The sequence below is a fragment of the Bombus vosnesenskii genome, unplaced genomic scaffold (genome assembly GCF_011952255.1).
Source record: "Bombus vosnesenskii isolate JDL3184/JDL3185 unplaced genomic scaffold, Bvos_JDL3184-5_v1.1 scf7180000013334, whole genome shotgun sequence".
NCBI lineage: Eukaryota > Metazoa > Arthropoda > Insecta > Hymenoptera > Apidae > Bombus > Bombus vosnesenskii.
The window spans coordinates 921,162-949,161 of record NW_022882972.1 but is presented as its reverse complement, the minus strand read 5'-3'; the positions used below and the strand labels follow the sequence as shown (position 1 = coordinate 949,161).

The following is a 28,000-nucleotide window of genomic DNA, read 5'->3' as shown; positions in this document are numbered from 1 at the left end:
ATATATTTTGTGACACCCTGTGCGATCGAGAAAAGCGACTTTAGGAATGCTTGGATGTCGCTCGAATGAACGCACTGAGCACTGAGATCCCGGATTGTCGGGCACCGATTGACGTCACCGATAGGCGGCCAAGATGGTTGTCAATGTTGATAAGTGGTTTGGTTACACGGAGAGTCAGTAATAAATCCGCGACCGATAGGAGCCTCGTGCGAAACGAAATTATGCCTGTGAAATAGGAAATCGGCCTCCCGTTCAACGAAACATCGGAGCCGTCATCGTGGCGCGGGATGGCGGACGACGAAGAGTTGGAGCAAGAAGATGATCGAACCTTAGATGTCGTTCAATCCATGATTGACATCTCCGCTGATCGACTTGAAGGCTTGAGGACTCAATGTTCCACCAGCGCAGAACTGACTCAACACGAAATTCGAACGCTCGAGGTACCTTGAAGAGTGCGCGATCCTTTCAATCCTTCCCTAATTTATCCTTTATTACATTCAGCACGGTTGCCTTGACCTCGCGAAGGGTTGCTTTCTGATTGTCAACAAGTTGCAAATATATTTCTTTATCGTCTTGAAATTTGTATTTATGTGTCTGCTGACGATTTATCATAATGAATATTTCTAAAGCTTTTTCCCTTTGAAAGTAATCTTCTGCTACTTTTTTTCACTATGTATTCTTTACTGGTAATGATTTCAATACAAATTAAGGAATTGTGCTTTATATATTTTAGAGTAGGATGTCTTTCGAGTTGTTGAAAAGATTTGTCTGATTTTTTTTAAATCAATCTTTTAACCACTCCATAATAAGAAGGATTTTTAAATAGTTCATGACTTAAAAATCAATGATTAAGAAGCATTTTTGGTAATCATAAAATTAAACCAAAATTGTAATGAAGTTATTTAATTTACTATTAAAGGAGATGCAAATTGTATGTTCTTTTATTTGTTTTTTGTTATTTGTATGAATGTAATATGTTTTAGGGAAAACTTATCAAATTATATTCAAAGCAACTTGTAACCAAAGCCAGAATGGTTTTAGGAGAATCATTGCCTGCAGAAATGGAACAATACCCATCCTTGCAACAATGGTTAAGAGTAGTGGGTCTTACTCAAGAATCTATTCAGGTACAAATAAATTTTTAGAAACATGAGATTCTTATTCTTATTTAAATAGTTATTGAGATTTTTTTTTTATTTCTACATCATTAACAAATTTTAGATGATTTGTTCTAAAGCTAACTCACTTGAAGCTCTTCAAGAAAAATCTGAGCATGAGTTAGGTACTATGTTGGGAGAAACTACTATTGAACATGAGGAAGAATTACGTAGACTGTGTAGAGCATTGCACAATCTTCGTCGATATACGGGTAATGATTTATTTGATTATATTTAGTAAAATTATTATTATAAATATATATTGAGATATATATACATATTTTATATAACATATTTTATATAACACTTTATTTAGACGTTCTCCTAAAAGGAGATAAGGATAACAGTGATATGAATTTATATTGGGATTCTTGGGATAGACCTCATTTACGTACTGGAGCATCTCCTAGGCCAGCAAGATCACGTACGACAAGGTGCTCTGTTCCTTCAGAAGACAGCATTCCATATCATAATAATAACAACAATCTTAACAGTGATATATTAGCACAAGCTTCTTCCGTTACATCCTTATCTTCAACTAGTCCTCCTTCCACACCTCTTTTACAAAGGCCAGGACGTGGTAAGTGTTTCTTATTTCTTCTAATTTATACAGTTGTAAAAAATGTTCTTTTTTCCAAACAGGAATTAAATTTCCAACAACTCCACCTCCTTGCAAAAAACATCAAATAGGTTTACAAAATACAATATCACAACCAGAAGTGTTTCCTTTAACTAAGTCAAAGTCTCATGAATCACAATTAGCAAACCGTCTTGAAAATGGAGATACAGCTTCAAGGTAATAATTACATTTTTAGTAACATGGTCCTTTTCCTTTTTTAAAGGAAAGTTATATTAAGTACCCTTGTATTATCTTCACAGTTGTGGAAATGATTCTGTTGGTTCTGTCGGGAGAAGAAATCGTTTGCCTACAGAATCAGGATCTTGCAGTAGTAATGCAGACATTACAGGGGAAAATCTCTTGCTAAATAGTAATAGTCCTGTTAAGTCACCACCTTATTCTAGTGCTGAAAGTGATGATAACAGTTTTAAGGGAACAGGTAAATATAATCCTTCATTTTAGAAATTTTATGTTGTTAAATGAATATTAGAAATTGTTTTTATTTATGGTAGTAACAAGTCTCCAAGTGCCAAAGTCACCGCGTACTCCGACTGTAACCCGGGGAATGGGCCATATAATTGCCCACCGCTTTACCAAAACGTTTAAAATGATGACAACCTGCGACTACTGCGATAAGCAGATGTTTATAGGCACAGGTTTGAAATGCAAAGAATGTAAATACAAATGTCATCGAGATTGCGAATCCAAAGTACCACCTTCTTGTGGCCTACCTCAGGAACTCTTTGACGAGTTTAAAAAAACCGTACAAGGCGACGGTATATATATGTCTTTTTCAATTTAATTTTATCGTTTCTTACAAATTCCTCTTCAGAATGTTTTGTAAATTTTAATTTTTAGGTATGGTAAATGTTTCTCCAATATTAAGCAAGCCTGGTATAACATCTCCCAATCATCATAATTCAAATTTATTGAGCTCTTTAAATCGAAGGGATCGAAAACGATCGCATCCACATTCTTCTATGAATATACCTTTTCAGGTATGTTAACCTCTTGCCTTACGATTTAAGTTCCAATATCGCGTGCCATAAACAACAACAAGGTCGGACACACGTCGAGCTATTTCACGGTTTGGCTGAGCGTTTGAAGTTGTGCAAATCCCACATGTCTTTTAATATGTAAATACATGTGTAAGGTACAACTAATTTTTTTTGCAAGATGTTTGATAAATAATTACTATCAATTGATCATTGAACAAGATATATTTATTATCTTGAAATGAATAATAAATCAATAACGTCGACGTACCACCTCTCACACGTGTTGTTTATGTTTGGCCCGATCAACGTACCACGTCTCTCACACGATATTGTAGGTTAAAAGGTTAATGATATAATTTTAATTTTTTTCTTTCTTTTTTTTTAGGGCGCGGATTCTAGTTCAAATACCTCGAGCTGTAACAGCTCAACGCCTTCTAGTCCAGCTTTGCTACCTGCCAATACTAGCCAAACCCCACAGGCACCTGCCAAACAACAGTTTCATTTTCCAGGTAATTCATAATATTCATTGCAATAGATGGCAAATTTATGATACCTTACTTGTAGATGTTGTGCTCAATGAGAAAGGAGGTGTTACATTAGAGACTCATCGACTCGAAGGTACAACCATGTCAAGTGATAGTGAAAGAACTGTGAGTATTTCTGGATCTGGTAGTGTTAGCACAGATTCCGAGCGAACACCGGTTAGAGTTGATTCGCAAGATTCTCAAGTCTCGGATGGAGAACCAGGAGATAGTCGTTGGCCACGACAGAATAGTGTATGTAATGCCAATATATTTTTGCAACATTATTATATTCTAAATCAGTTTGGACTGGGAATTGATGATTTTTATTACAGTTATCTATGCGAGAATGGGACATTCCTTATGATGAATTAAAAATTGGGGAACCTATAGGTATTGGAAGATTTGGTACAGTGTACAGGGGCTATTGGCATGGTAATGTTGCAATTAAAGTTTTAAATATGGATTACTATTTACACGACGACAAAACACTGGAAGCATTCAAATTGGAGGTAAATAAATGTCATAATAAAAAAATATCGTAATTCGAATGCTTCTATTAATATGGTATAGTGCAGTTCTGTTAATTGTAAAATTTCATATAAGGTATTTTACGAGAAAGACAGCTTACTCTAACGCTTATGTATTTGCTTATATATAACATGAACTGATTGATTAATTGTAGTATGTGATTAAAGATATAATGAACTATTATCTCTAATTAAATTTTTGTTCTATGTACAAATGGTTTCATTGTACAAATACTCGTAAACATAAATATTTAAAAATCTATTATGAAATTATATTTTAATATAGAATTATTTTAATACTACTTACTGGAATTAATTGATATGCATTATTGAAATTATAGGTGGCTACATTCCGAAAAACTAGGCACGAAAATCTAGTTTTATTTATGGGAGCTTGCATGAAGCCTCCGCGCTTGGCGATAGTGACTAGTATGAGCAAAGGCATGACTCTTTACACTCACATTCATTTACGTAAAGATAAATTTAATATGAACAAAACCACTATCATCGCTCAACAGATTTCTCAGGTACATAAAGAATATTATATGAATTTTTTAGTATGAAAGTTTAATTACTTTAATAATCTTTAATATGTCCTTCATTATTTAGGGAATGGGATATCTTCATGCTCGTGGTATAATTCATAAAGATCTCAAAAGTAAAAACATATTTTTAGAAAACGGAAAAGTTGTAATTACAGATTTCGGTTTGTTCAGCGTTACAAAACTTTGTTATGTAAACAGGTAAGTTCTTTACTTAGTTTTATATCGCGTGAAATGTGATTTTATATTTATCGATTTTTTTTGATAAACAGAAAAGGAAATGCACTGAGTATACCACCTGGCTGGTTATGTTATTTAGCTCCTGAAATTGTTCGACGATTGAGACCGCAACAGAATTGGGATCAGGAAGAATTACCCTTTACAGAAGCTACCGACGTTTATGCATTTGGGTTAGTGCAAAAAGATGACATAAACTGCAATTTAAAAATATTATCCGTTTCATTAAAAAATTACTATAGGACCGTGTGGTATGAGCTTTTATGTGGAGAATGGCCATTTAAAGGACAACCTCCAGAAGCTATCATTTGGCAAGTTGGTAAAGGAATGAAGCAAACCTTAGCTAATTTGCAAGCTTCGCGTGATGTAAAGGTACAAAGCATATTCAAATATTACTTTATAAAGTTCTAATTAATTTATTTTCAAGCTTCCCTGAAAATTCATAAGTCTTTTTCTTATTTCTTATTGATTTATTTATATATTTCATAGGACATCCTAATGCTTTGCTGGTCATATCATGCAGAAAATCGGCCCGATTTTGCAAAATTGTTAACTACTTTGGAAAAGCTGCCTCGCAAAAGGTTAGCACGTAGTCCTTCTCACCCTATACATCTTTCTCGTTCTGCAGAATCCGTGTTTTGAATACATTTAAGTCTATTTAAATACACTGTTGTTCTCGTAGTGTAAATATAGAACTGTGCAAGTATTGCCAGATCTTTGTTCGTGAAAGGTAAAATAAAAATAATCACTGAAAGATTCATTCGTTTACCTCTCATTTAGGCTAACAAACGTCATTAAAATAAACATGAAAAAAAATTAATGATATTTTATTTCTTAAGTAACATCACAGTTTGTATACAAAACATCGTTTCATCTTTCATAACAATAAATATTACAAAAATTAAGCGGGAATTCATTGTTATAAAATAAAAAAAATACTGAATTTAATGTACTTATATGGTATATTATAACACACAAAAAGATTGAGAAACATTGTTTTTAACCACAACAAAAACTTTCATCAGTTACACATTTTTTGTAGTTCTTGTAGTTGCCTTCGAAGATACGCAGCACGTAATTTATTTAAAGCTATCCTTTTCTTAAACATTAGCACCAAAGGCTTAGTAATTATATCTGTTATGTGAACCAATGTTCGAGTTCTCACTGTAATTAATAACTCAATTAATTTTCTCTTTATAACAAATAGAACTTCTTCATACTATAAAATAAATAAACTAACCAGCGTTATTGTATATGTTGGCAAGAATATCCTGATGATCTTTAAATGTTTCTGCCATCTCATCTTCTTCTTGTACCAAAAGTTTTAGCAAATCTGTCATTGTCTAAAAAATATATAAAGATTAAATTATAATTGAAATTTACTTATAAATTAAAAATAACCAAATCTGTATTCGTCTGAAAAATATATAAAAATTAAATTATAATTGAAATTTACTTGTAGACCAAAAGTAACCAAATCCGTATTATTTGAAAACTTACTTTTAAACATGTATTTGATATTGGTGTATGAACAATTTCTAATGGAATCTCTATTACTTTCTCATTGTGAGATTGGAAACAAATTAAAGAAATCTCTTGTTCCTAAAAAATATTTTATTTAACAAACTGAAAATGTAACACAGCATTAAGATTATTTATTTATTGTTTACCTTAGTTTCTTTACTCTCTGAAAATACTGAAAATATTAAACCCACAAAACCATGATCCATTGTTTGGTAATTTGTTTGAGTTCTAATATCTGGGAAAGTATTCGTTACATGAAAATGATTCTTTTGTAATTATAATCTGTTCTCATAACAATATAAAATAATTTCTATACTGACCAAGATGTGATGGATAAACTGTGATGTGAGGATGAGAATGATACCATCCAAGAACACGCACAGGACGTTTCAATTCTTCACTTAAGCGTTCTGCTTCAGTAACAGCTTTCAACAATTGTTCAGCTGAAATTTCTACCCTGTCTTTCTTTTTGTCCAGACGTCGCAAAATAATGACAGCTATGATTTTTGCAACATCACGTACTGTCTAACATGAATTATTAATGAAGCAATATATATTTTTTTACATATATAACAAATTATATAAATATATATACTCATGAACATACATCCCCCATTAATAGACCCATTACTTCAAAGCTTTCTGTCGATAGGGCATGTTGTAAGCATACCATGTATACGTCAGTCTGTAATTCTACTTTTGACAATGTAAATGCAGACATCGTGCAAATCTTAAACTTAATTATTATTCTCAATGTTTTTTTATAAATGGAAAGCCTGTAATCATATTAAACATGAGATTTGAAAGATTAACTTTTATATTAGTAACCAAAGGTAAATAGTATAATCATTCTTTTATATTTAAAAATATAAACTTTATAAACAAAAAAGAAAAAGTAACCTTTAATACTATTTAAAATAAAAACAAACTTAAAACCAATTATCATTCATATTGTTATTCCAATGTTTATACTTTCAATTATTCCGTTTAACAAACTTATGAAATAATTATTGTTTTATTAATGTTGAAAATCACTAAAGTTTACATACGAATTACACGCATATATATATTTATGCAAATCTTCGGAACGGAAATAACAATATTGTTTAAATTCTCGTATTTTTTAAACTTTTATATATTATTATGCAAATTATATTTCGTGAAATATTAAAATGTTCAAACTAAACTTTGTCACTAATTATGCATCGATGTGCACTTATTACTCTAAGTGGAATCCCCTTTCGCATTTGGAAAATGTGACAACCAAGGTAGGTGGCGTTAAACGACGTTTCTTTTCCAATAAATATAATCTGTACATATGAAAAGTAAATATGCATGTATACCACGTGGAAATATATATCATATACATATGTATATTTTAAAATCGATGAAATTTGCTAAACTGAAAGTATATAAAAGATTTAAAACGAGTGAAAAAGTTATAATTGTAGAAGTTATTTTATTACAAAATATTACATCTTTCTTTTTAAATGAACAAGATAAAATTATTTTAATAAGAGAGAAAAGAATAGAACATTAAAAAATATTTCATTCGTTAATTATAAATGGTAATTCAAATACATTGATTATACAAGTTCCGCCTAACTTCTGCATTTTAAATATTTCTGTAATTTGTAGACATACGGAAAAAATTTTGTTTATAATGTTACAAAGGGGACTGTAGCGTATCATATCAATAATTCTTTCTTTCTTTTTTTAAATGGGGGATTTTCGAAGATTCCAAAATTCCTATTTTTTTAATTGAACTATATGTCTTTGTATATATCAATATATACCAATTGACGTTCTTTTTCATTCTCTATAAAAGAAGTATATTAAAAGTAAGTACTTGTATTTGAGAAGAATTAGTTTGAAAGATATTTTAATTTTAATTTTGTGAAACTTATGGAAGATAAGAAAAATATAAATGCAGGAGTATTATTTTCAGGTATTAAAAGTATTGTCTTCTTTATCTTTCATACGTTGGATTTTTTGAAATTAAAATATTTTTTAAATAGATCATTTCCAAATTGAAATATCATAATACGTTTTAATTAAACATCAATTTAAAAAAATAAGAATCTTGATATTTTAAGAAATATGATTTGAAAAACAATTTTTGCGCCATTATACTTATCTTCTTGAAATAAATAATGTTTTTCCTTGAAAGTTGTTTGATTCATCAAGAACAAATGGTATTTAAAGTCTACTTAGGCAGAACACCCTGTGCATTTTACCTAATGCTCATTAAAAATTGTAGCATATTATTAACAATATTTATTATTATATCTATAAATATTGGTAAGAATAGTCTTTATTTTTTATAAATCTTAATTTTTTATTTTTCTCTTAATATTAACAATATATTGAAATTTAAATTGAAGAACAGTTTACTTTTAAAAAAGGACTATACACAATAGACATATATGTAATTCTCTACGTGCTCGTATTTTATTTTATATAATCATTTTACAGAATCGAATTATAAAAAGCTATTGAATAAAATATCATATACTCGTTTTAAAGAATTTAAAAATAAATTAAATTAACGGGATTAAATGTTTCCTGCACTGCTTGCTATAGATTACTTTACTTCAAGGCGAATTACGATTCATAACAACTTAATATTCAACAATTTTCGTCAAATTTTTAAGAGTACCTGGAGAAGCATTTCGTGTACGTTTGATAATTATTAAGTTATAATGATTAATAATGAACACATTTCACGGAAATAACGTTTCGTTAAATCGGTTATACAGTTGAGCAAATATAAGTTTGCAAAGATGAAATGTCGGAAATGTGCCTAACTTTCAGAGCTGACGATACATGCAACGATCAATAACATTCAATTAATTTTTTATTAATAAATGACTGATAGAATGGCTAGTAGGGAAACATCAATTAATTCGAAAAACTCGGATGACCACAGTGTCGAGGTTCGTAAATTTGCAATGAAATACTCCAAATTTTCATAACTGCTTTTAACAATATGCACTATAAGTCCATAATTTTTATTATTCAATCTTTCATCCAATAATATTACACAAACAATGAAATAAAATTTTAATTCAATAAAATTTCATATTTCAATTCATACACTTAGAAAGAATCATTATTATACATCTGAAAATCTTATATATATAGTAATTATTCTATATATGTACATATTATATTAAAGATTACATGCATATTATAGTAATGTAATTTTAATAGTAAGTGTTCAGCATCCAATATGTGCTAATTATAAATTTGAATTTATATTTTAGACATTGGCAGAAGTCTTCAGGTGTTTCATTTGTATGGAAAAATTGACAGATGCACATCTTTGTCCCCATTGCAGTAAATTATGTTGTTATACGTGTATCAGGAGGTGGTTGACAGAACAACGTTCACAATGTCCTCATTGTAGAGCTTCCTTGCTTTTACACGAATTAGTTAATTGTAGATGGGTTGAAGAAGTAACACAGCAGCTTGATACACTTCAAGCTGTTGGTATTTCAAACTCTAGGCATGATGATTCCAATAGAGACAGGTATTTGTAATTTTAGGCTTATAGTTCTTTGTTAGTTTAGTAATTAATAACTATATATTATTATATAGTAATAACTATGTATTTTTTAAACAGGTGTACTGTGCATCGTGAAAAATTGTCTGTTTATTGCTGGACTTGTCGTAGATGCATATGTCATCAATGTGCTCTTTGGGGTGGTACCCATTCAGGACATACTTTCAAGCCATTAGAAGAAGTTTATGATCAACATGTTACACAAATAAAGGCAGAAGTAGGTCAATTAAAGAGAAGATTGATGGAGTTAATAAGTCTTGTTCAAGAAGTGGTATGTGTAAATTTCATCCAGTATATTGAATATTATAAAATCAAAGTGTTATTTTATATTTAATGTTTTACTAGGAACGAAATGTTGAATCTGTAAGAGCTGCAAAAGATGAAAGAGTTAGAGAAATTAGAAATGCGGTTGAATTGATGATAGCACGTTTAGATTCTCAGTTAAAAGCTAAATTGTTAACATTAATGGGTCAAAAGAATTCTTTGACATTAGAAACAGAACAGCTAGAGGCGTTATTGCAAGAAGTAGAACATCAATTGCACACTTGTACTCGTTCCGAACTTATAATTAAAAGTACAGATCTTTCGCGGATGATACATCAAGTACGAAAGAAACCGATGACAAGTTTTGTTACTGCTCCTGTTCCAGCTGATTTTCATAGGTTTCATATTTATTCTTTATGCTTCTATGTAATGTAAGACCAATGTCAAGAAAATATCAATGTTTAATAATAGTTTACTATTTTAGCGAAATCGTTCCGGGATATGATAGTGCTACATTTGCAATGCAAAATTTTACACAATTGCAGTTAAAAGCAGATCCAGTATATTCTGCGCCCTTACACGTGAATGGATTATGCTGGAGGTTAAAAGTATATCCTGATGGAAATGGTGTTGTACGCGGAAATTATTTATCTGTTTTTCTAGAACTAAGCGCAGGTTTACCGGAAACATCGAAGTACGTAAAGATAATTTTATTTTTAATTACGTTTTAGTCAAAAATTATTTTTCCAGGTATGAATATCGAGTTGAAATGATTCATCAAGGATCTCGAGATACAAGTAAGAACATCGTTCGAGAATTTGCTTCTGATTTCGAAATCGGTGAATGCTGGGGCTACAATAGATTTTTCAGATTAGATTTACTTGCAACCGAGGGTTATTTAAATACTGAATTGGATACTCTTATATTACGGTAAGTTAAATATGTGATATTTCTTCTTTGTCACAATACTGTGTAATTATAACATGAAAATCAATAACAGGTTTCAAGTACGTCCACCAACATTCTATCAGCGTTGCAGAGATCAACAATGGTATATCAGTCAATTACTTACAGTCCAGAATCAATATGCCACTCAAATTAATGAATTGAAAGAGGTACTATGCAGCTTTGAAATATTCAATTGTATATTTGTACATACCTCATCACATACACTTGTTTGTAGAGATTAGCAATTGAAATATCGCGAAATGCTATGGCTGCAACCAGAGTACCTAGTGGAGCAACATTGTGTGGGTCAACATCAAATGTGACATCTATAATGATGCAGCAACAGTCACAAGCTGTTGGTGATCCATTACTTAATTCCAATTCTACACGTTCAGCTGAAACATATCAAAATGGCACATCTACAAGGTAAATTAATATCTTCCTTCTAATTGACATCTTCAAAGTTGTGAGAAACAATGTTTTAAGACCTGAACAATTTTATGTTGTTTATATAGTAGATCAGTACAAAACGTTCTGCCTGGTGGAGGTAACAGTGGTATTTTATCAGATCAATTATTGCCCTTGTGTGAATTGGGAGAACCTTCAAATATGCGTGCTCTTGGTTCCTCTTCAACGTTATCTTCTATTTCGTCCAAAACAAGCTTAAAACAACACAGAATAAATAACTTAAGCGTTGTTGAAGCTGAACCGCCTGGTATGCATAGTACAAACGATAGTTCTGTAGGAGATTGTCCAGCTACGAGTACTCACTCTCCACCTCCTTCATATTCTTCGCCGACAGTGCTTAATCAACAACAACTAAATCTCCTGTCTAGTAGCAGTAGTAGTGATAGTGGAGTAAGATATTGAAATTAACAAATTTTTGAATAATTTAATTTATATTGAATTTATATACTATTTAAATTGACTATTAATATTTATATATAGGAATTAAGTGAACATGATATATATTTGGATGAATGCGAACATAATGAACCACATCTAACTCTTCTGGATGACAATTCTAATGACGAGAATGATGTAGATGATGAAACAATGTCAGGTATACATTGATACCATTCTACTAAACGTGATATCCATAATTTGTAATATCAGATTATTCAAGCAAGCTTGATTTCTTATATTATTTTACATCATATAACATTGCAATATAATGTACTAATGTACTGAACTAGGTACAAGTTCAAACAGAGGTTCTGTAGATGATATGCAGAGACACAGACAATGGGAAAGCAAGTTAGATAAAGGTGTCGAAAATGAAAAACCCACAAATGAGAAACCAGACGAAGATTTTGTGAAAGAGAATCCTACTCCCCATACTCCCAATCACTTTCAAGCAGTTGCATAGGAAATTCTCCGTCTTTTTCTTTTTTAATTATTCTCCGTCCCTTTATGTTTGATTCTATAACAAAAAATAAATATTCCTGTATACGTATTATGTTAGTTCAAGTTACAGAAACTTGATCTTAATTTATTTATAAATCTAATGGATTTTGCTTTATAACTTCTATCAATTGCGATACATAGTTGTATATGCTTCTCTCAGTATATTTATTAATAAAAAGATATTTTTAATATGATTATGTTTGCAGGAGAAAACGACGTAGAAGTTGCAGAATCATTGACACCGTGGATTCAGAATAAGCAACGTACAAAGCAGCAGAGTAATCGAGAGGGTACAGGAGATATTCGGAGGTATGTTATTGAAGTTCAAGTATAGCTATAATTATGCTTTACAAAATAATTTTTAACAGTTTAATTTGCCATTACAGATTAGGCGGGAATGATAGTTTGGAAGATGAGATTATGTTGCAGCTATTCAAAATACAAGATCGAAATTCTGCTTGGAGTTCACTATGCTTTAATCAACATGTAGATGATAACTGTGATTCAAGAACGTCTTTAGCAGCTTTACAACACCATAATTCCAATCCTTTACAACCAGAACATGACTCAACGTCTAATGATCAATTTACTGACAAACGTTCCACGTGTTCCTCGCATCTATGCCAGCCACAAATGATGTGCAGTGGTAGACCAAAATTAAGTCAATTATCTAATATCTGTCAGCAAGAAGTTTCCGGATTAATTGCTTGCGGAAGTCAGACAAGATCTGAACCTGCAACTCGCTCAAATTCAATAGACTGTGAAAAAGAACTTCCAAATATATCTGTCGCTAATAAAATTAATCACGAGGTAGAAACATCCAGATCTGATTTGATAGTGCCAAATGGTAAGTAAACTATGTTATACAATATGTTATACATATAGTAAAATATGTTATACATTTATACACAATTTATGTCTTTATTTATATATACATATATAATCATTTGAAATACATACTGTTTCAGTATTATTGGATAGCAATAAAATTATGTCGAAGCATTTATTATCGCGACGACAATCTTCACCGTCATCGTCTGCTAACGTTAATATTATAAATAATGGAAATAACAAAATATTTGAATTCGAACAATTGCTGGAGACCATTCAATTGTCTTCGATGTTTCAAAAGGACACTGCCAGTTGTTTCAATAAATTAAGGTATCTATCATTTCTAATTATTTTAAAAGATGATATTTAACAAAATTGCATTTTTTAATACCTTAAAACTATTAATAGGAAAAATATTCCGTTAGAAGGAAAATCTAATGGTTGTGTCACTACCACTATCAAATCTACTGCACTTTCATTAGGACATGATGTTCCATTATCGTCCACAAGCAATGCAGTAACAGATTCTATACCGAGTCCCAACAATTACAGCTGGGCACCAGCGCTGTATCAACACAAACACGGTTAGTATAATCATTTATATATAATAATATTAAATGAATATTAAATCATTAAGATGATTTTACTTCAGGTCAGAAGAATGTTTTAGAGACTACCATGCCAGCATCTTCTAATGATTCTTCCAATAAATGTACCGCGGAGAAGTAAATACAATTTACTATTTTGTTAATAAAATATTACTTATACTTCTTAATTTTATAAATATAGTATATTTAAAAACATAAAATGATATTATTATTGTTACAGATCGTTAGAAGAAACTAACTCGTGAAATTCGCTTTGAATTGCATCTGTGACACCTAACATTACAAATGTTCTGTGATTTTTTTTATTTATCTAAACGTTATGTTAACTAATATTATTAAAAGTAATAGAACGATAGTAAGAACAGTAAGATTTGGAGACCTGATATTTCAATATTTTGATGTGGTAAGTGAAATACTTTATTAAAATCAATATTTTGCAGCAGGTGCCAAATACTATTAAAAAGTATAAGATATTGCATGTATATTCACGATTATATAAGAGTGATTCAGTATTTGCTGTAAAACAACTTCTTTAAACCGTAGTCGAACATTAGTAATACAAAACCCATTTTTTTCAGTTTAGAAGGTATATATAAAAAAATATGCTATGTATATAAAATATATCCAAATCTAAGTAAACTTAGGCTCCAATATTAATATATTGTATAGTCAAAATACTCAATACGTTTATCTCTGCAGATGGTTATGGTGTTACAAGTATTATGAGAACAAATTTTATATTATTTTTATGTGATTGCTTGTGATTATACATAAAGCGAGCACAGCCCATGACAGTGGAATAAAATAAAGAATATAACTAATTATATATCCATTATTATTCTACCTATTATGTACTTAAATCTTACTATAAGTACGTAAAAAAGGAGTCTTATTGTGTCGACACGTTAGAGACTTATGTGTAAAAAGTATAAGTTAATTACTGTTTGCAGTTCAAGCTTTGGCGTTTATTACATTTACATAATAAAATGTCATTAAAACACAAACCACTTCTTACTCATCACATATAACAAATACATTCGTACACATCTATATCACATATGAATGGGGTCGAGAGTTAGAAGTAGCTTAATGTTTTCAGGATGCTTATACATTATTACTTTATCTAAGCTGTTAATAGTATACATAAAACAGTGATTAAGATATACAATAGTGTGTACAAATATTTTGTATGCTTTACAAAATCTTTTATATGTATTGTTCTTTATTTTCGTCTATTTACGAGACTTATCCAAAATTATTTAGGCATGTCAAAAGTTATTTAAAGTAAAGAAACTCAATAATGGACCATACAGCAAATAAAAATGATTGTTTTTTATTAAAATTTTTTTATGAAAATATTACCTTTTTTAATATTATATGTGGAATATGCAATAAGAAAAAGATATTTGTTTTATCTTACTGTTATCTTGTATTAGAGCTAAGGAAAATAGATTGTTAAGTGGTATTGTATATCATTCCATTTTGCATGTATGTAACAAGTAATTCATTGCAAATTGTTTCATCTTCTGGATATTCTCTTGCTTTCTCTTCATTTGGTATATAATGAGCACCACTGAATTTATAAAAGTACCTGCCAATTGCGTGATGATGTATCCATCCTGGATTAGAAGCCAACTCTAAATTTTCTAATAATAAATTCATATGTATTATTTAAACATATTCTGTTTTTTTTCTTTATAAGTGAATAATAAGTAATATATTACCTTGTGCCACATAATGGCATGACCCATCATCAACAAATATGTTATAAAATGGTTGACCTGGACCATCCACTAATCCACCTATGTTCATTTCATTCATCCATTCTGTAGTCGCTGTACAACAGGTGTCCCATCCTGTTATTACACACATGTATCCATGTATTTTATGTTTCATTATCAACCCTATCGCATATTTTACGTTTGGATCTCTTCTTTTTGGCTCTACTTCTTCCTGAATAAAATACATGCAACTTATACATTTTTGTAATAAGCTGATATTATTTGAAAATCTTGACATATATTATTGATGATCTTACTTTAGATTCTAACTGCTTCTGATATGATTGGAAAATATGGACATTAAACGTCTGTAATATTAGATTTGCCTGTCCTCTTGATATTAACTCTAAATCCTAAAATTTCTTATGTAAATGAAAACTAATTTTTCGTAACAGATATTAATTTCATAAAATACCTCTGGTATATTTTCTAATTTCTTCACTAATTCACTTAAGTCCATGAATTGTGAGATATATATTCGACCTAGTTGTAAAATCGTATTTGCGTCATTGGGTTGTATCATGTATTGGAGTTCAAGAGCAGAACGTAACCTTGCAATTCTACCGTTTATATGAGTATGTTGCCTAGCAGCTATTTCCAAATTATTTGCCATTCTTGTTACTACCTGTTAAGAAGTATTACTGTACATATTAAATATTCAAAGAACAACAGAAAGAAAAAATTTTCAGGTCAAAGAAAATGTATAAACCTCTATAGGAGTTGCCGCCTCGTGAATATTATATTTTTCTACTGGACATCTTGAAACACCACCAATTCGAGGACAATTCCTCTTAGTTAGAAATTGACCACCATTGAAAACATCAATATAAAAATTTTCCGTATCCTTAAATTGTGGTCCACTAAAATAAAACATGTAATAATATCTAAAAAAAATATAGTATAGATAAAATAAAAAATCAAATGCTTATTGCATTAAGATTATCAGATTCATATAAATCTGAAATATATATTATTATTTTATTTGTTTATTCTTCATCTATATACCACTGTATGTGTGTAGATATATATAAGTCTTATTTCTAACATATAAACTATTACAACTAAAACATAAAACTTAATATAAATTAACTTAACTCAACTTAACCCTATACGAGTTCTGAAATATGTATAATTATATTAATTGTACCCATATTATTTGTAAACTTACTATGTTTCTTTCCAACGTAGCAAAAAATGAGATGGGAAACTAACAGGTTCACAGTGTATGCCAAGTCTTCGAGCAACACTTTCAAATACTATTGCTAAAGTTATAGGAATTCCCCGTCTACGTTCCAAAACCTAGATGAAAAGTTGTAAATATTACATTTATTTTATAATATGAAGTTACATGTTACCTTTTCTACTTTTTATAATATTCATAACTTACACGATCTATGAATGAATTTTCCGATGAATAATACATTTCACTGTTTCCATAGAATCCTAACCTTTTAAATAATACTTCGCATAATGCATCTGTTAGTTGTCTCGTTTCTGTAACATCCCACTGGTTGTCACCAATAATATTATTTTTCCAAAAGTTAAATCTTTCAGTTGGAATTGAAAATATAGTATGATTTGGATATTGTTCTCTGAGCAGCTCTTTAGTTTGTTCTGCAATAGTATCTAATGTTGATGATATTGCAATATATGACACATGTCTTTCTGGTTGACTCCATTGTGCCACAATAGTTGCACCACGTTCTAAGGTCTGTTGTTTTGGTGGTAAAGATAGAAATTTTTTCCATTCATCCTTCAAATGGGTTTGTTTCAAATATCGAACAATTTTAAGAGCATAATACCTATGTGTTAAATTGCTGACTCTGAAAAAGTTTATAATAACATCATTACCCAGAATTCTAAGACAAAAATACCTTATATTCATATACTTACATAGCGGGATGTTTGATTAAGTTAATAAGTTCATCTACCAGAAAATAATAAGCTAAAGGATGAGCACCTTCTTCTGGACAAAATAAAGGATCAAACTCTTTAAATTCCGAATTAGATAATTCTTGCATTCTATAATGTTTACTGGACATAGAAGATAAAAGAGAAAGCAATTTTATTCTACTACTCAAGCTACTCTTTATTTCCTCCTTCCAATTTATCATTCGATGATCCAACTCATTATTTGTTTGATATATTTCTCTCAAATGTGGCCATCTGTTATTAAAAAATAATATTATTGATAATAAAAATAATATCGAATGTTTTAAATAAGATCAGTTGAAAAGTTGTTTAAATTATGTTCAGAAAAGATTTTATCTTGTAACAATCAAAGAAAATATTTCTAACTGGGACATTCTGTATTTATAGTGTTTACAATCTATACTTATAAATAGTACATAAATAAGAATTTATATCTCGAACTTTTAAATAATAATTTGCGTTTCTGGTTTGCTAGTACAAAAATAATTTATTTGATCTATTCAAAATAAGTAAAGTCATAATCGTTCAAAGGACACAAAGGACGTGTGTAATTCACTCAATTTTTATTTGAACAATAATAACTTTGAAAAATAGCGATATACCTTTGAAAAAATTTTGTCTTCCAAAGTTTATTATTTTCATTGACAATTTTGTACAAACTCCTGCAGCTCAAACTGAAATGAACGATATCTGAAAAGCTAAGTCGTTCATCTTCCAAAATGTGCACAATTACCTCCCCAGGTAATATGATTATTGCGTCACTTGACATTTCTTATAATTTCCTTTTCTAACGTGTGATTAAACTAAATCTCCTATACGTAAAATATCATCAACAAATTGAACGAAACACATTCCCAATATATGTCTGCCATTACATTAGCTTAACGACAGAAGTTTTCTACACTCGAGAACACTCAAATTGACACCTTCATAAAGAAACGTGGACAAGGAGGAAAATTCTTACTAATACCGCTGCTTACAGATAAAATACTACCACCGCGGTAATGGCAATAGTCGGCCAGTCAGTATTGCACGAGTCACGAGTATTAACCAATAGGAACAACATTCTTTTCTAAACTAATACAAGAACTTCCAATAGTAGCTCTGTATTAAAATACACGGTTTATAAACTAATAAACAAACTGCGAATATTAATGAGAAATTTATATATGTAAAAATTTATAACATAGTATGCAGAAATATATAAAATATCTAGTGTAAAATATTTAGATTCCACTTCTTTAGTTATATTCGTAAAAATTGTATGAATATCAACAGTTTTCTAGTAACAGATGTATGTATATCTTTTATTCTCACATATGTACGTCTTTTTTTTAACCCTCCATGCAGCCTTCATATCTTACCCGCACCGCGCTTGTATGCAGGGGAATCATCAACACATACTGATGCATGCATTTTTACTTATTTACCGAAAATCAGCACTACACAATCTCAAATACAATTAAATTCTAAAAGTAGTATATATTGTGACACATAAGAGAACTTTCTATGTACGAAGACTTATTAAATAGAATTCGAGTTTTCTAAGAAATAACGAGTTTTTTAAATAAGTGATTGCTTCAACTTTATAAATAGACTGCGAATATTTATCCAAATTCATATTTTTATGAAGAAAGTTTGAAAAAATGGAATTTATGTAGAAAATTATTTGATTTATGTTTGTACTTGATAGTTTTATATGTTTTTGCATATTATTCGCATTCAGTGTATTATCTCGTTCTTAAATTTTCTATAAATACATAAAAACCTGCAGTCTATTTATAATAAATACCGCCACTTCTTTTTTTGCATTTTATTACATAAACATTTTTATGGATTCAGTCGATGCTCGAATTAATTTAATATGTGTGATAATCCATGCTTTGACGAAGAGTCATGCAGTCGACCTCATCGATTTTTAACGTGTTTATTTTAACATTGATATCTTCCTCAATTTGAATTTGTGTTTTGAGTAAATAACGCAACGATGCCTGAGACTGAAACAATAATTGTATTATCATTTATAATAAGCTGATTAAACAACAGAATGATAAACTATAAAACGTATGAACTATAAACCTCGAATATAGTTGCTTGTAGTTTCGACACAATCTCACGTAAATCATATACTTCCTTTACAAGATTAATTTCCACTAGATCTCGTGTAAGTTCTAATCCTGGCCTTTGACAACGATTACCGAGTCTCGTATGCGCCAAAGCTAAAAAACTTTCCTTCTCCGCGATTGATTTCTCAATGCGTGTAATATTATCCTTCATTTCCGCTGCTTGTCGCATGATCTGTTTCGTGTACATACATACATGTAACGTTTTTATTCAATGATTCATATTTAAACTAGAAAATGCAATGAATATTCATGCATAATTAGCAAATTATATGATGCTTACATACAAATGCATGTCAAGATATTTCGTGGTCCAATGGTTAAACTAAAAATGGAGTGTATTCTATGAGCATAATCAAGTAAAAAGTGTTGTGTAAGCATAGTTCATCAAAATGGAAATGAGCTTTCTAAGATATTATATCGAACTTTTTATAAATTTTGTTTGTTGAAATGGAATATTGATAGCTAATGATTACATATATTGATTCTTTAACGTATTTCTGTCTTATAATATAGTAACCACAAGTCTGTTACTGTTTTTTTATTTTTATTATAACTTTTTAATAAACTTTAAATGGCATATATTTATATAACATTTGTTGCTTGATTATACCTATACACTAACAAAGTTTGGCTTTAAACCTTAGGACATGCTACATAGTGGCAGAAATTTTAAGAATCTCTAATTAAACATTAATGATTGTTTCCATGTACCTCAGCGTGTTGTAATTCTAATTTTATTTTCGCTTCTTTCGTTTCTTCGATGCGCCGCCTAAAAGCCTCATCAGTAGCATTTTTCTGATCATTTAGATCATTGATCACTTGCTTTATAATTGTATCGATATAACAGCGCAATGGTCTAGCGCTATTTACCTCTTTCGAAGCGCTAACGATATTGTTATTAGTCTGCATTTCCCATTCGTTCAACTCTATCGTTCTTAATATATAAAAATAAATGTTAAAAGTTAGGTAAACTTAAGAAAACACTGAAATAAGGAAAAATAAGAGAGCTAAAGTGATACTTGCGATGGATCAAGTCGCGATGTACCATGATAAATACTTAAATTTAAATTGGTCTCCTTCAAAGTCAAGTTGTGCTTATCAATGCGCAAATTATTTTCTTTATCCTCGAGCTCGTGATCCATGTAATAAAGCGTCGCTTTAAGACGACGTATTTGTTCCTGCGTTTGTTCCAGAGTCCGAACTAATAAACTTTCGACGCCTTTGATCACTTCACATTCTTTTAATAATTCTTTTTCTATATCGTCGTGAACTAAATCAATTCCTAATCTATGCTCTCTATAATTGAAATAATAGTACAATTTAACAGATATCCTATTTTTATAAAAAGTTAAACCTATATGAAATGGTTACAGTTTTCTTTTTAGTTTTGTATATCGAACCTAAAAATGAGGCATTTTTCGCAAATGACAAAAGCGTTTTTCCTCACAGATGACAGAGCATCCATGATACGCTCCTTGTATATTGACAAAGCATCGATTTCAAGGAGAACTTCCTTCCTTATACGCAGCAGTTCTCTTTTACGAAACTCGATGTCCTCGATTTTTTCTTTCAGCCTGTGATCTGTTTCTTCTTTATTGTTTCGTACTTTCTCGGAGCTTAATTCGCAAACACGCTGAGATTCGTTAAGTAGCCGATCTGCTAGTTCCTGCTGTGCTTCAGAACATCGATACCTAATCGTAATTTTATAGATAATTTCTATATTTATGTAAATATTCTTAATTCTATAATTTAAATTCTATAATTCTAAAATTCTGTAATTCTATAATTATAATAATATAATTATATAATTCTTTTATTAATAATTTATTAATTATATAATGTTTTTTAATTTCAAATAGTTAGTATTTTGGAGTATTATATAAATATAAAGCATATAACTTCTTGTTTATAGAATTGAAATTAAATACTCGTACCTGTGGCGATTATTTAGATGCCATTGATGCAAACTAAATTTCAATGGAGGCGGTGGAGCTATTTCAGGCGGTTGTTTGTTCGGCATTGTATTTTCCAATTTTGAAAATACTGTTGTGCTTCTGAAGGATCAACGCTCTTTTAAAGAGGCGGGTTCACAGGTTTGATCTATATATGGATGAATCAGCGCAAGGATGGTTTCCATGGAAACATTTAACCTATTAAGAAATGGTTTATTTTAATTCATTCGCAATGAGGAAATTATATACTAAGCATAAGACATTGCCTGTAGCGAAATAAATCATATACTCTATATTAATCATTAAATAGATTATTTATAAAGAAATTAAAAAAAGAGCAAATGATTTAAATATAAGCCTAGCGCTCACATATATTGACTCTTAAGGTATCACAATAAATTTACTCTGTCTCACAGTTGATACGGTAGGGATCGTTAAGAATTGAAAGCTATGGATATCTAACGGTGAAACGGAGAAATCTGTAAAATTTCAATTAATTAAAAAAATGTATATATAGTGTTTCTATTTATTCTAATCATGATTTTCATTTTTATTAGTAATAATTTATTATCCACTGAAGATAATTATTTACTAAAAGATAATTTAAATATAACTCATATAAATTATATGCTGGGAATATTTAAATTTATGTACATGCACATAATTATTGTATATTGTATATATGTATGTATGTAATTGTATATTGTAATTGTATATATATACACATACATGTACAAAATATTCAAAGTAAAATAGTTATTCGAATATTTTGAAGGTAATACAACTCTTTATTCCAATTCATTAGTTGTTTCCATAAAAGTATCAATTCGCATATGTAAATATGTACATACATATATGTATGAGTCTGTATTATATGTATCTTTAATGGCAAAAAGTGATGTTATTTGCCTTCTTAGTTACTTCACCTTATATCAAATGGACTCACAGTTTTCGTTTATGAATCCAGCCATAGAATTCAAGGGTGGAAATGCAACGTGGTAACTGCGTTTCTCATCTAACTGAACTCTATAGTCACAGAGAGTGTCGATGTTTTTGCCTTATTTTTTGATTTGCCGCGTATGCAACGCCGTGACACAATGGCGGCTTCCGTTATAAGCACGTACTTTTTGTCGACCGTTTTCATTAAAATGTAAAAAACTGTCGAAAGAATAATCTTTTCGGCAGGTTTTAGGTGTCTAAAATGACATAGCGATATCGAAACTGTAAGGTATTTGCGGAGAGGATCGTTGGATGTATTAATACGCGTTACCGAGGTACGGATTACTTTTGATCAATAATAAAATTATTAGAAACTTTGAATGAGAAATCAAATACAAAGTGTTTGCCTTGTTCGTTTAAAAAACTGCTTTCACATTTTTCAGAAAGAGAAAAACGCTCGCGGCAAAATGTCAAAAAGACCTGTAGATAGTGGGGATTCGGGTTCCCAACCACCTATTAAAAAAGTTCAATTTGAACCGATTTTAATCGGGCCTATTTCAACCCTCGAAGAAATGGACATGAAAGTTTTACAGTTTCAAAATAAAAAATTGGCCCAGGTTAGTATTCAAATCATATTTTGACAAAGGTATTTATAAAACGTCAATAATCGAAAAAAATATTACCTATAAAATATAATCTTTTGACCTATTAATTTATTTATAATTAATAAAATATTGTTTTTCCATAATTAATATTATATGGTATTTTATGATTGTTGTAAATGTAGATATTATTATGAAAAAATTTTCTTCAATGTAAAATGTTAATTTATTATGTAAGCATATGATCTAGCTTTGCTATATTGTTAGTTTGTATTGTATCTTATACTGAATCAATGAACACAGACATTATATTATATTTAGACGTGTTATGATATTTCAATATTCTATTGTTGTTTGTTATTTGAAATTGATTTTTTCCAGTTAGTTACTTTTTTCATATAGTCCTTTCACTATAAGATATGAAATTGTATTGTATATTACGTTATTCTGATTTTGTAGAGATTAGAGCAGCGTCATAGAGTAGAGGCTGAATTAAGGCAACGAATTGAACAGTTGGAAAAACGACAAATGCAAGATGATGCAGTGCTTAATGTTGTCAATCGTTATTGGAATCAATTGAATGAAGATATACGTGTATTACTTCAGAGATTTGATGCTGAAACAGCTGATGAATCTGAAAATAAAAGTAAACAGCTATAGTGAACTGATCTATTAAATGTTTAGACAAATGTTTTAATGACTTTTAATGATTTATAGATGAAAGTGAAGCTACAACATCATTTCTTATGCAGCTTTCTTCATGGGACAAAGAAGAGTTAGATGATAAATTAGCAAATCGTGTTCAAGTGTCCAAACGTGCAGTTTCAAAAGTAGTACAAGCATTTGACCGTCTTTCTCAAAGAAATGAAAAGATTACTCTTGCACTTAAAGGGGAATTTGATGGAGGTATTTAATTCTAATGTATAAAAAAGAAAGTAATATATCAAATAAAAAATGACAATGTTATTATATTTCAGAAGAAGCACCTAATATTGATGAAGTTGTGCGTAGAGCAAATTCTGAGATACAAATGGAAAATAGGAACCTTCAAGCAATAAATATACAACTTCATGAAAAATACCACACTATTTCATTGAAGGTAAATTAAGCTTATTTATATTGATAAATTACATTTTATTGTGTATTAATAAGTATATCTTCTCATAGATGTCAGAACTGCAAGATACCATAACAGGGAAAGATACACTTGCCGCAGAACTTCGTAACCAGGTGGATGATCTTCAGTATGAACTGAATAAAGTGAGAGCGCGTAATGATAAATTAGAACATCACCTTGGAGAAGCAATTGAGAAACTAAAAGCGTTTCAACAAATACACGGTACAGATGAAAAAGGAAGTAATAAACCCAATACTTTAGTTGCTTCAAGTGTGTCACAGACAAAGGTATAATATTCTGTTGTCTATTACTTTTTATTTAAAATCAATGTATATATTTAATCCTGTTTCATATCATATAGCTCGAAGATTTGCAAAGGGAATTGGAAGAAACCAGAGAGTTAGCTAATAACAGGTTACAAGAACTGGATAAACTACATCAACAGCATCGAGATGCATTGAAAGAAGTAGAAAAATTAAAAATGGATGTGAGTTCTTTGGTTTTTGTACACACGTTTATGGTGTCCAGTATAGAATGTAAATTAATGTCTTGTGCAATAAATACCCATGTAGTACTTGCTTTCGCTGATTTCTTGTGTTTTACTTCTTTACATTTGAATAAAGTACACATAAGAAAAATTGGGTGGAAGCCTATTTAATATTATGATAAAATGTTGTTTTCACTTCGAAAATATCTTATATTTGCAGATACGACAACTTCCAGAATCGGTAATTGTTGAGACGACTGAATACAAATGTTTACAATCGCAATTTTCTGTATTGTACAATGAATCTATGCAATTGAAAACACAATTAGATGATGCTCGTCAGCAACTGCAATCCAGTAAAAACGCTCACTTACGGCATATTGAAATGATGGAGGCAAGTGCATTTTATTTTATTTATTTTTCTTCTTCCATTATCAAATTATATAAAAATAATATTTGTATGTTAATATTTTCAGAGCGAAGAGTTAATGGCACAAAAAAAACTACGTGGAGAATGCATACAATTGGAAGATGTTTTGGCTCAATTACGAAAGGAATATGAAATGTTAAGAATTGAATTTGAACAAAATTTAGCTGCAAACGAACAAACAGGACCGATAAATCGAGAAATGAGACATTTGATCACATCTTTGCAAAATCACAATCAACAGCTTAAAGGCGAGGTTCATCGTTATAAACGGAAGTACAAAGAAGCTTCATCAGAAATACCGAAAGTATGTATATCATTGATTTCAAATTATTTAAGGAGAGTGTATTAACAAAAGAATGAAAGTATTTACAGTTGATATCCGTGCTTTGTTGTAGCTGAAGAAAGAAATTGAGGAATTAACGACGAAGTTGGGCCAACAAACATCCCAGGAGAACAAAGAAGGGAATAATTCAGATGGCAGTGGAAAAGAAGAAGATGCATCGAATTCTCTTCCAGGTTCTGCACAGGTAAAATAAATCCTTTAAAGGAACTTATATTTCCAAAGTGTGTTATAAAAATAAGTTTCTGGGAGTTAGATAGCTTTTATGTTAATATAGATAAAGGAAGAGAGTGGAGTTTCAATAAAAAGAGAATCTGGAGAAGAAGAAGTAGAAACTATCGAAGTTGGAGAAGGAGAAGGAAACAAAGGTACCCCAGATTCTTTGACATTAACGTCTCCAACTCTAAAGAAAGAAAAAGATATTAAACGTGAAAAAGATATAAAGAAGGAAGCTGTCAAAACCGAACATCGTGATCCTGCTCATCGTGCCAAAGACACGAAAGTAGCGGAATCAGAACTTGTTAGAGATTTGAAAGCGCAACTAAAGTATGTCATATGTTATATACTATTTTAAATTAATCACTATCATAATTTACATTTGATCATTCTAATTACAGAAAGGCTGTGAATGAAATGAAAGAAATGAAATTATTATTAGATATGTACAAAGGTGTTGGAAAAGAACAAAGAGATAAAGTGCAATTAATGGCAGCTGAACGGAAAACGAGAGCAGAATTAGATGAATTACGCCAACAGATAAAGAAAATTCAGGTATTTGTGCAAGTAGACTTTTAATTGTGAATCTTTTGTCTTTTTTAGAATTTTATGAATAAGTTAATTTTTTCAGGAAAGTAAGAGAGAAGAGCGTAAAAAGTTGGCAGATGAAGATGCACAGATAAAAATTAAGAAATTAGAAGAACAAGCATACACTCTTCAGCGTCAAGTTGCTTCTCAAAAGCAGGTAACTTTATATATTTGATAAATTCTATAAAATACGAATTTTATTTAAAACTGTTGAACTATCGGTAATGCTAAACAGAATTGTGTGTGGTTTCAGGAGGAGGAGGCTCTTTTGAACGAAATGGAGGTAACTGGGCAAGCTTTTGAAGACATGCAAGAACAGAATTCTAGGCTAATTCAACAGTTACGTGAAAAAGATGATGCAAATTTTAAACTTATGACAGAAAGAATTAAAAGTAATCAATTACATAAATTAGCTAGAGAGGAGAAAGATGTTCTAAAAGAACAAGTTTCTACATTAACAACTCAAGTTGAAGCTGCTAATGTCGTCGTTCGTAAATTAGAAGAGAAGGAGCGCCTTTTACAAAATTCCCTTGCTACTGTTGAAAAAGAATTGGCTTTGAGGCAACAGGCAATGGAAATGCATAAAAGAAAAGCTATTGAAAGTGCCCAGTCTGCAGCTGATTTAAAACTTCATCTTGGTAAGAAATTTATTTAATGATACTTGTAATTGTTTTATAAAAATATCTTTCATATACTTTGAATTTTATGTAGAAAAATATCATTCTCAAATGAAAGAAGCACAACAAGTTGTAGCTGAAAAAACTAGTTCTTTGGAGGCAGAAGCATATAAAACAAAAAGATTACAGGTAATATTAACGCCTCAAATAATATATTTTATATATTTCATAGGAAATATTACAGGATGAAAATTATTTTATTCAAGTTATTGCTAACACTGCTATATCTCATTATAGGAAGAAATAGCTCAATTGAGACGTAAAGTTGAAAGAATGAAGAAAATAGAACTTGCTGAAACATTGGATGAAGTAATGGCTGAGGAGCTTCGAGAATATAAAGAAACGCTTACTTGTCCTTCTTGTAAAGTTAAACGTAAAGATGCGGTTCTAACAAAATGTTTTCACGTATTTTGTTGGGATTGTTTACGTACACGATATGAGACTAGGCAACGAAAATGTCCAAAATGTAATTGCGCTTTTGGAGCTAATGATTATCATCGTTTATATTTATCCACATGAAGAAGAAAAGCTTAAATTATTAAAATTCATGTGTCTCTCAGCTGAATTGTGTAAATCTTTCTTACTCTTACGATGTGCATCTTTTCTTATATTTTCTATTTATTGTCGTGATCATTGGTAAATGAAAAATATAGTTGCACATGTCTTGTAAAGAAAGGAGGCTGAAAAACCAAATTCTGTAAAAATATTCCTACTATTTCTTCGAATGTGATATAAAAAATAGTACTACATTTTTAATCTATTTTGTGATGATTTCACTAAATAAGATATTATTTTCATAAATTCTATGTAAGATCAAATCTTACAAAATGTGTTTTGGTTTCTTTTGTTTTTCTTTCTTTTGATAGTAACACAATGGATAAGATAATAAAAACTGAAATGTATGATAATTTTAGATATAAAATTTAGCGCTTGTATCAAATTTATTCATAAAGTTAGAAAATTTGAATTCAGGAGTAGATTCAATTTTATGAATGGTTCGAAATAGCAGGTATATTGTAATATATTATAAATAGACATTTAAAGTATCGTAATTTCACAAAG

General features: G+C 30.1%; 6 protein-coding genes across 17 annotated transcripts; 3 read left to right on the top strand and 3 right to left on the bottom strand.

Annotated features, from left to right (window-relative positions):
* Nucleotides 1-287: 287 nt before the first annotated feature.
* Nucleotides 288-5,364, top strand: LOC117235899 (kinase suppressor of Ras 2). The gene is made up of 16 exons (XM_033498362.1): nt 288-440; nt 984-1,127; nt 1,222-1,369; nt 1,474-1,737; nt 1,800-1,953; nt 2,037-2,215; nt 2,289-2,552; nt 2,635-2,774; nt 3,160-3,283; nt 3,339-3,550; nt 3,631-3,807; nt 4,167-4,352; nt 4,435-4,568; nt 4,640-4,777; nt 4,847-4,976; nt 5,094-5,364. The coding sequence occupies exons 1-16, from the start codon at nt 288-290 to the stop codon at nt 5,244-5,246; spliced, it is 2,700 nt and encodes an 899-aa protein (XP_033354253.1). The 3' UTR covers nt 5,247-5,364.
* A 51-nt stretch (nt 5,365-5,415) lies between these two features.
* On the bottom strand, nt 5,416-7,462 carry LOC117235900 (lys-63-specific deubiquitinase BRCC36-like). Its single transcript, XM_033498363.1, has 7 exons — nt 7,352-7,462; nt 6,736-6,904; nt 6,449-6,653; nt 6,275-6,363; nt 6,105-6,206; nt 5,845-5,947; nt 5,416-5,768 (listed from the first exon to the last, which is right to left on the bottom strand). The coding sequence occupies exons 1-7, from the start codon at nt 7,444-7,446 to the stop codon at nt 5,626-5,628; spliced, it is 906 nt and encodes a 301-aa protein (XP_033354254.1). The 5' UTR covers nt 7,447-7,462; the 3' UTR covers nt 5,416-5,625.
* A 1,220-nt stretch (nt 7,463-8,682) lies between these two features.
* On the top strand, nt 8,683-14,575 carry LOC117235874 (E3 ubiquitin-protein ligase TRIM37-like). Of its 5 annotated transcripts, none has more exons than XM_033498313.1 (17): nt 8,683-8,804; nt 8,888-9,064; nt 9,395-9,660; nt 9,754-9,964; nt 10,039-10,355; nt 10,442-10,651; nt 10,708-10,887; nt 10,958-11,072; nt 11,141-11,331; nt 11,421-11,763; nt 11,854-11,968; nt 12,519-12,621; nt 12,699-13,159; nt 13,281-13,473; nt 13,552-13,727; nt 13,796-13,868; nt 13,972-14,101. In XM_033498313.1, exons 2-17 carry the CDS (start codon nt 8,996-8,998, stop codon nt 13,994-13,996), a joined length of 3,048 nt encoding a protein of 1,015 aa, XP_033354204.1. In that variant the 5' UTR covers nt 8,683-8,804; nt 8,888-8,995; the 3' UTR covers nt 13,997-14,101. The 5 variants fall into 5 exon arrangements, 4 of the variants coding, with proteins under 4 accessions (XP_033354204.1, XP_033354206.1, XP_033354207.1 ...); XR_004493743.1 differs by adding an exon at nt 14,330-14,575 and having other exon boundaries at nt 8,689-9,064; nt 13,972-14,154; XM_033498314.1 differs by having other exon boundaries at nt 8,695-8,804; nt 8,943-9,064.
* A 113-nt stretch (nt 14,576-14,688) lies between these two features.
* Nucleotides 14,689-18,518, bottom strand: LOC117235876 (F-box only protein 21-like). Of its 3 annotated transcripts, XM_033498321.1 has the most exons (10): nt 18,198-18,514; nt 18,067-18,138; nt 17,426-17,698; nt 16,920-17,355; nt 16,701-16,831; nt 16,242-16,392; nt 15,948-16,157; nt 15,790-15,885; nt 15,476-15,704; nt 14,689-15,397 (listed from the first exon to the last, which is right to left on the bottom strand). In XM_033498321.1, exons 3-10 carry the CDS (start codon nt 17,644-17,646, stop codon nt 15,207-15,209), a joined length of 1,665 nt encoding a protein of 554 aa, XP_033354212.1. In that variant the 5' UTR covers nt 17,647-17,698; nt 18,067-18,138; nt 18,198-18,514; the 3' UTR covers nt 14,689-15,206. The 3 variants fall into 3 exon arrangements, with proteins under 3 accessions (XP_033354212.1, XP_033354211.1, XP_033354213.1); XM_033498320.1 differs by having other exon boundaries at nt 18,067-18,518; XM_033498322.1 differs by lacking the exon at nt 18,067-18,138 and having other exon boundaries at nt 18,198-18,515.
* Nucleotides 18,519-18,792: 274 nt separating this feature from the next.
* On the bottom strand, nt 18,793-22,574 carry LOC117235877 (tektin-1). Of its 5 annotated transcripts, none has more exons than XM_033498323.1 (8): nt 22,469-22,574; nt 21,912-22,021; nt 21,525-21,740; nt 20,991-21,281; nt 20,614-20,886; nt 20,302-20,524; nt 19,544-19,762; nt 18,793-19,461 (listed from the first exon to the last, which is right to left on the bottom strand). In XM_033498323.1, the coding sequence occupies exons 3-8, from the start codon at nt 21,608-21,610 to the stop codon at nt 19,324-19,326; spliced, it is 1,230 nt and encodes a 409-aa protein (XP_033354214.1). In that variant the 5' UTR covers nt 21,611-21,740; nt 21,912-22,021; nt 22,469-22,574; the 3' UTR covers nt 18,793-19,323. The 5 variants fall into 5 exon arrangements, with proteins under 5 accessions (XP_033354214.1, XP_033354216.1, XP_033354215.1 ...); XM_033498325.1 differs by having other exon boundaries at nt 21,947-22,021; XM_033498324.1 differs by having other exon boundaries at nt 22,489-22,534.
* Nucleotides 22,575-22,633: 59 nt separating this feature from the next.
* On the top strand, nt 22,634-27,769 carry LOC117235875 (E3 ubiquitin-protein ligase Bre1). 2 transcript variants are annotated; one of them, XM_033498319.1, is made up of 16 exons: nt 22,634-22,816; nt 22,925-23,098; nt 23,543-23,729; nt 23,801-23,989; nt 24,061-24,182; nt 24,251-24,487; nt 24,562-24,687; nt 24,908-25,081; nt 25,164-25,421; nt 25,513-25,644; nt 25,735-26,003; nt 26,075-26,228; nt 26,305-26,418; nt 26,515-26,899; nt 26,973-27,067; nt 27,176-27,769. In XM_033498319.1, the coding sequence occupies exons 2-16, from the start codon at nt 22,949-22,951 to the stop codon at nt 27,455-27,457; spliced, it is 2,874 nt and encodes a 957-aa protein (XP_033354210.1). In that variant the 5' UTR covers nt 22,634-22,816; nt 22,925-22,948; the 3' UTR covers nt 27,458-27,769. The 2 variants fall into 2 exon arrangements, with proteins under 2 accessions (XP_033354210.1, XP_033354209.1); XM_033498318.1 differs by having other exon boundaries at nt 26,497-26,899.
* The last annotated feature ends 231 nt before the right edge of the window (nt 27,770-28,000 follow it).

What these genes read in the sequence shown, in the direction of transcription:
- LOC117235899 (XM_033498362.1), top strand. Translation starts at nt 288, where the DNA reads ATGGCGGACGACGAAGAGTTGGAGCAAGAAGATGATCGAACCTTAGAT. An exon ending in GTTGGCCACGACAGAATAGT is followed by an intron (nt 3,551 to 3,630) that starts GTATGTAATGCC and finishes TTTTTATTACAG; the next exon opens with TTATCTATGCGAGAATGGGA. An exon ending in TCGCTCAACAGATTTCTCAG is followed by an intron (nt 4,353 to 4,434) that starts GTACATAAAGAA and finishes TTCATTATTTAG; the next exon opens with GGAATGGGATATCTTCATGC.
- LOC117235900 (XM_033498363.1), bottom strand. Translation starts at nt 7,446, where the DNA reads ATGTACAGATTATATTTATTGGAAAAGAAACGTCGTTTAACGCCACCT. An exon ending in TGGGTCTATTAATGGGGGAT is followed by an intron (nt 6,654 to 6,735) that starts GTATGTTCATGA and finishes AATTCATGTTAG; the next exon opens with ACAGTACGTGATGTTGCAAA. An exon ending in CAGAGAGTAAAGAAACTAAG is followed by an intron (nt 6,207 to 6,274) that starts GTAAACAATAAA and finishes AATATTTTTTAG; the next exon opens with GAACAAGAGATTTCTTTAAT.
- LOC117235876 (XM_033498320.1), bottom strand. Translation starts at nt 18,233, where the DNA reads ATGTCAAGTGACGCAATAATCATATTACCTGGGGAGGTAATTGTGCAC. An exon ending in TTAATCAAACATCCCGCTAT is followed by an intron (nt 17,356 to 17,425) that starts GTAAGTATATGA and finishes AAACTTTTTCAG; the next exon opens with AGTCAGCAATTTAACACATA. An exon ending in AGGCGGCAACTCCTATAGAG is followed by an intron (nt 16,158 to 16,241) that starts GTTTATACATTT and finishes ACTTCTTAACAG; the next exon opens with GTAGTAACAAGAATGGCAAA.
- LOC117235874 (XM_033498313.1), top strand. Translation starts at nt 8,996, where the DNA reads ATGACTGATAGAATGGCTAGTAGGGAAACATCAATTAATTCGAAAAAC. An exon ending in CGGATGACCACAGTGTCGAG is followed by an intron (nt 9,065 to 9,394) that starts GTTCGTAAATTT and finishes TTTATATTTTAG; the next exon opens with ACATTGGCAGAAGTCTTCAG. An exon ending in GGTTTACCGGAAACATCGAA is followed by an intron (nt 10,652 to 10,707) that starts GTACGTAAAGAT and finishes TTATTTTTCCAG; the next exon opens with GTATGAATATCGAGTTGAAA.
- LOC117235877 (XM_033498323.1), bottom strand. Translation starts at nt 21,610, where the DNA reads ATGCCGAACAAACAACCGCCTGAAATAGCTCCACCGCCTCCATTGAAA. An exon ending in CATCTAAATAATCGCCACAG is followed by an intron (nt 21,282 to 21,524) that starts GTACGAGTATTT and finishes AATTACGATTAG; the next exon opens with GTATCGATGTTCTGAAGCAC. An exon ending in TACAAGCAACTATATTCGAG is followed by an intron (nt 19,462 to 19,543) that starts GTTTATAGTTCA and finishes TTATTGTTTCAG; the next exon opens with TCTCAGGCATCGTTGCGTTA.
- LOC117235875 (XM_033498318.1), top strand. Translation starts at nt 22,949, where the DNA reads ATGTCAAAAAGACCTGTAGATAGTGGGGATTCGGGTTCCCAACCACCT. An exon ending in ACCACACTATTTCATTGAAG is followed by an intron (nt 24,183 to 24,250) that starts GTAAATTAAGCT and finishes ATCTTCTCATAG; the next exon opens with ATGTCAGAACTGCAAGATAC. An exon ending in CAAGTGTGTCACAGACAAAG is followed by an intron (nt 24,488 to 24,561) that starts GTATAATATTCT and finishes CATATCATATAG; the next exon opens with CTCGAAGATTTGCAAAGGGA.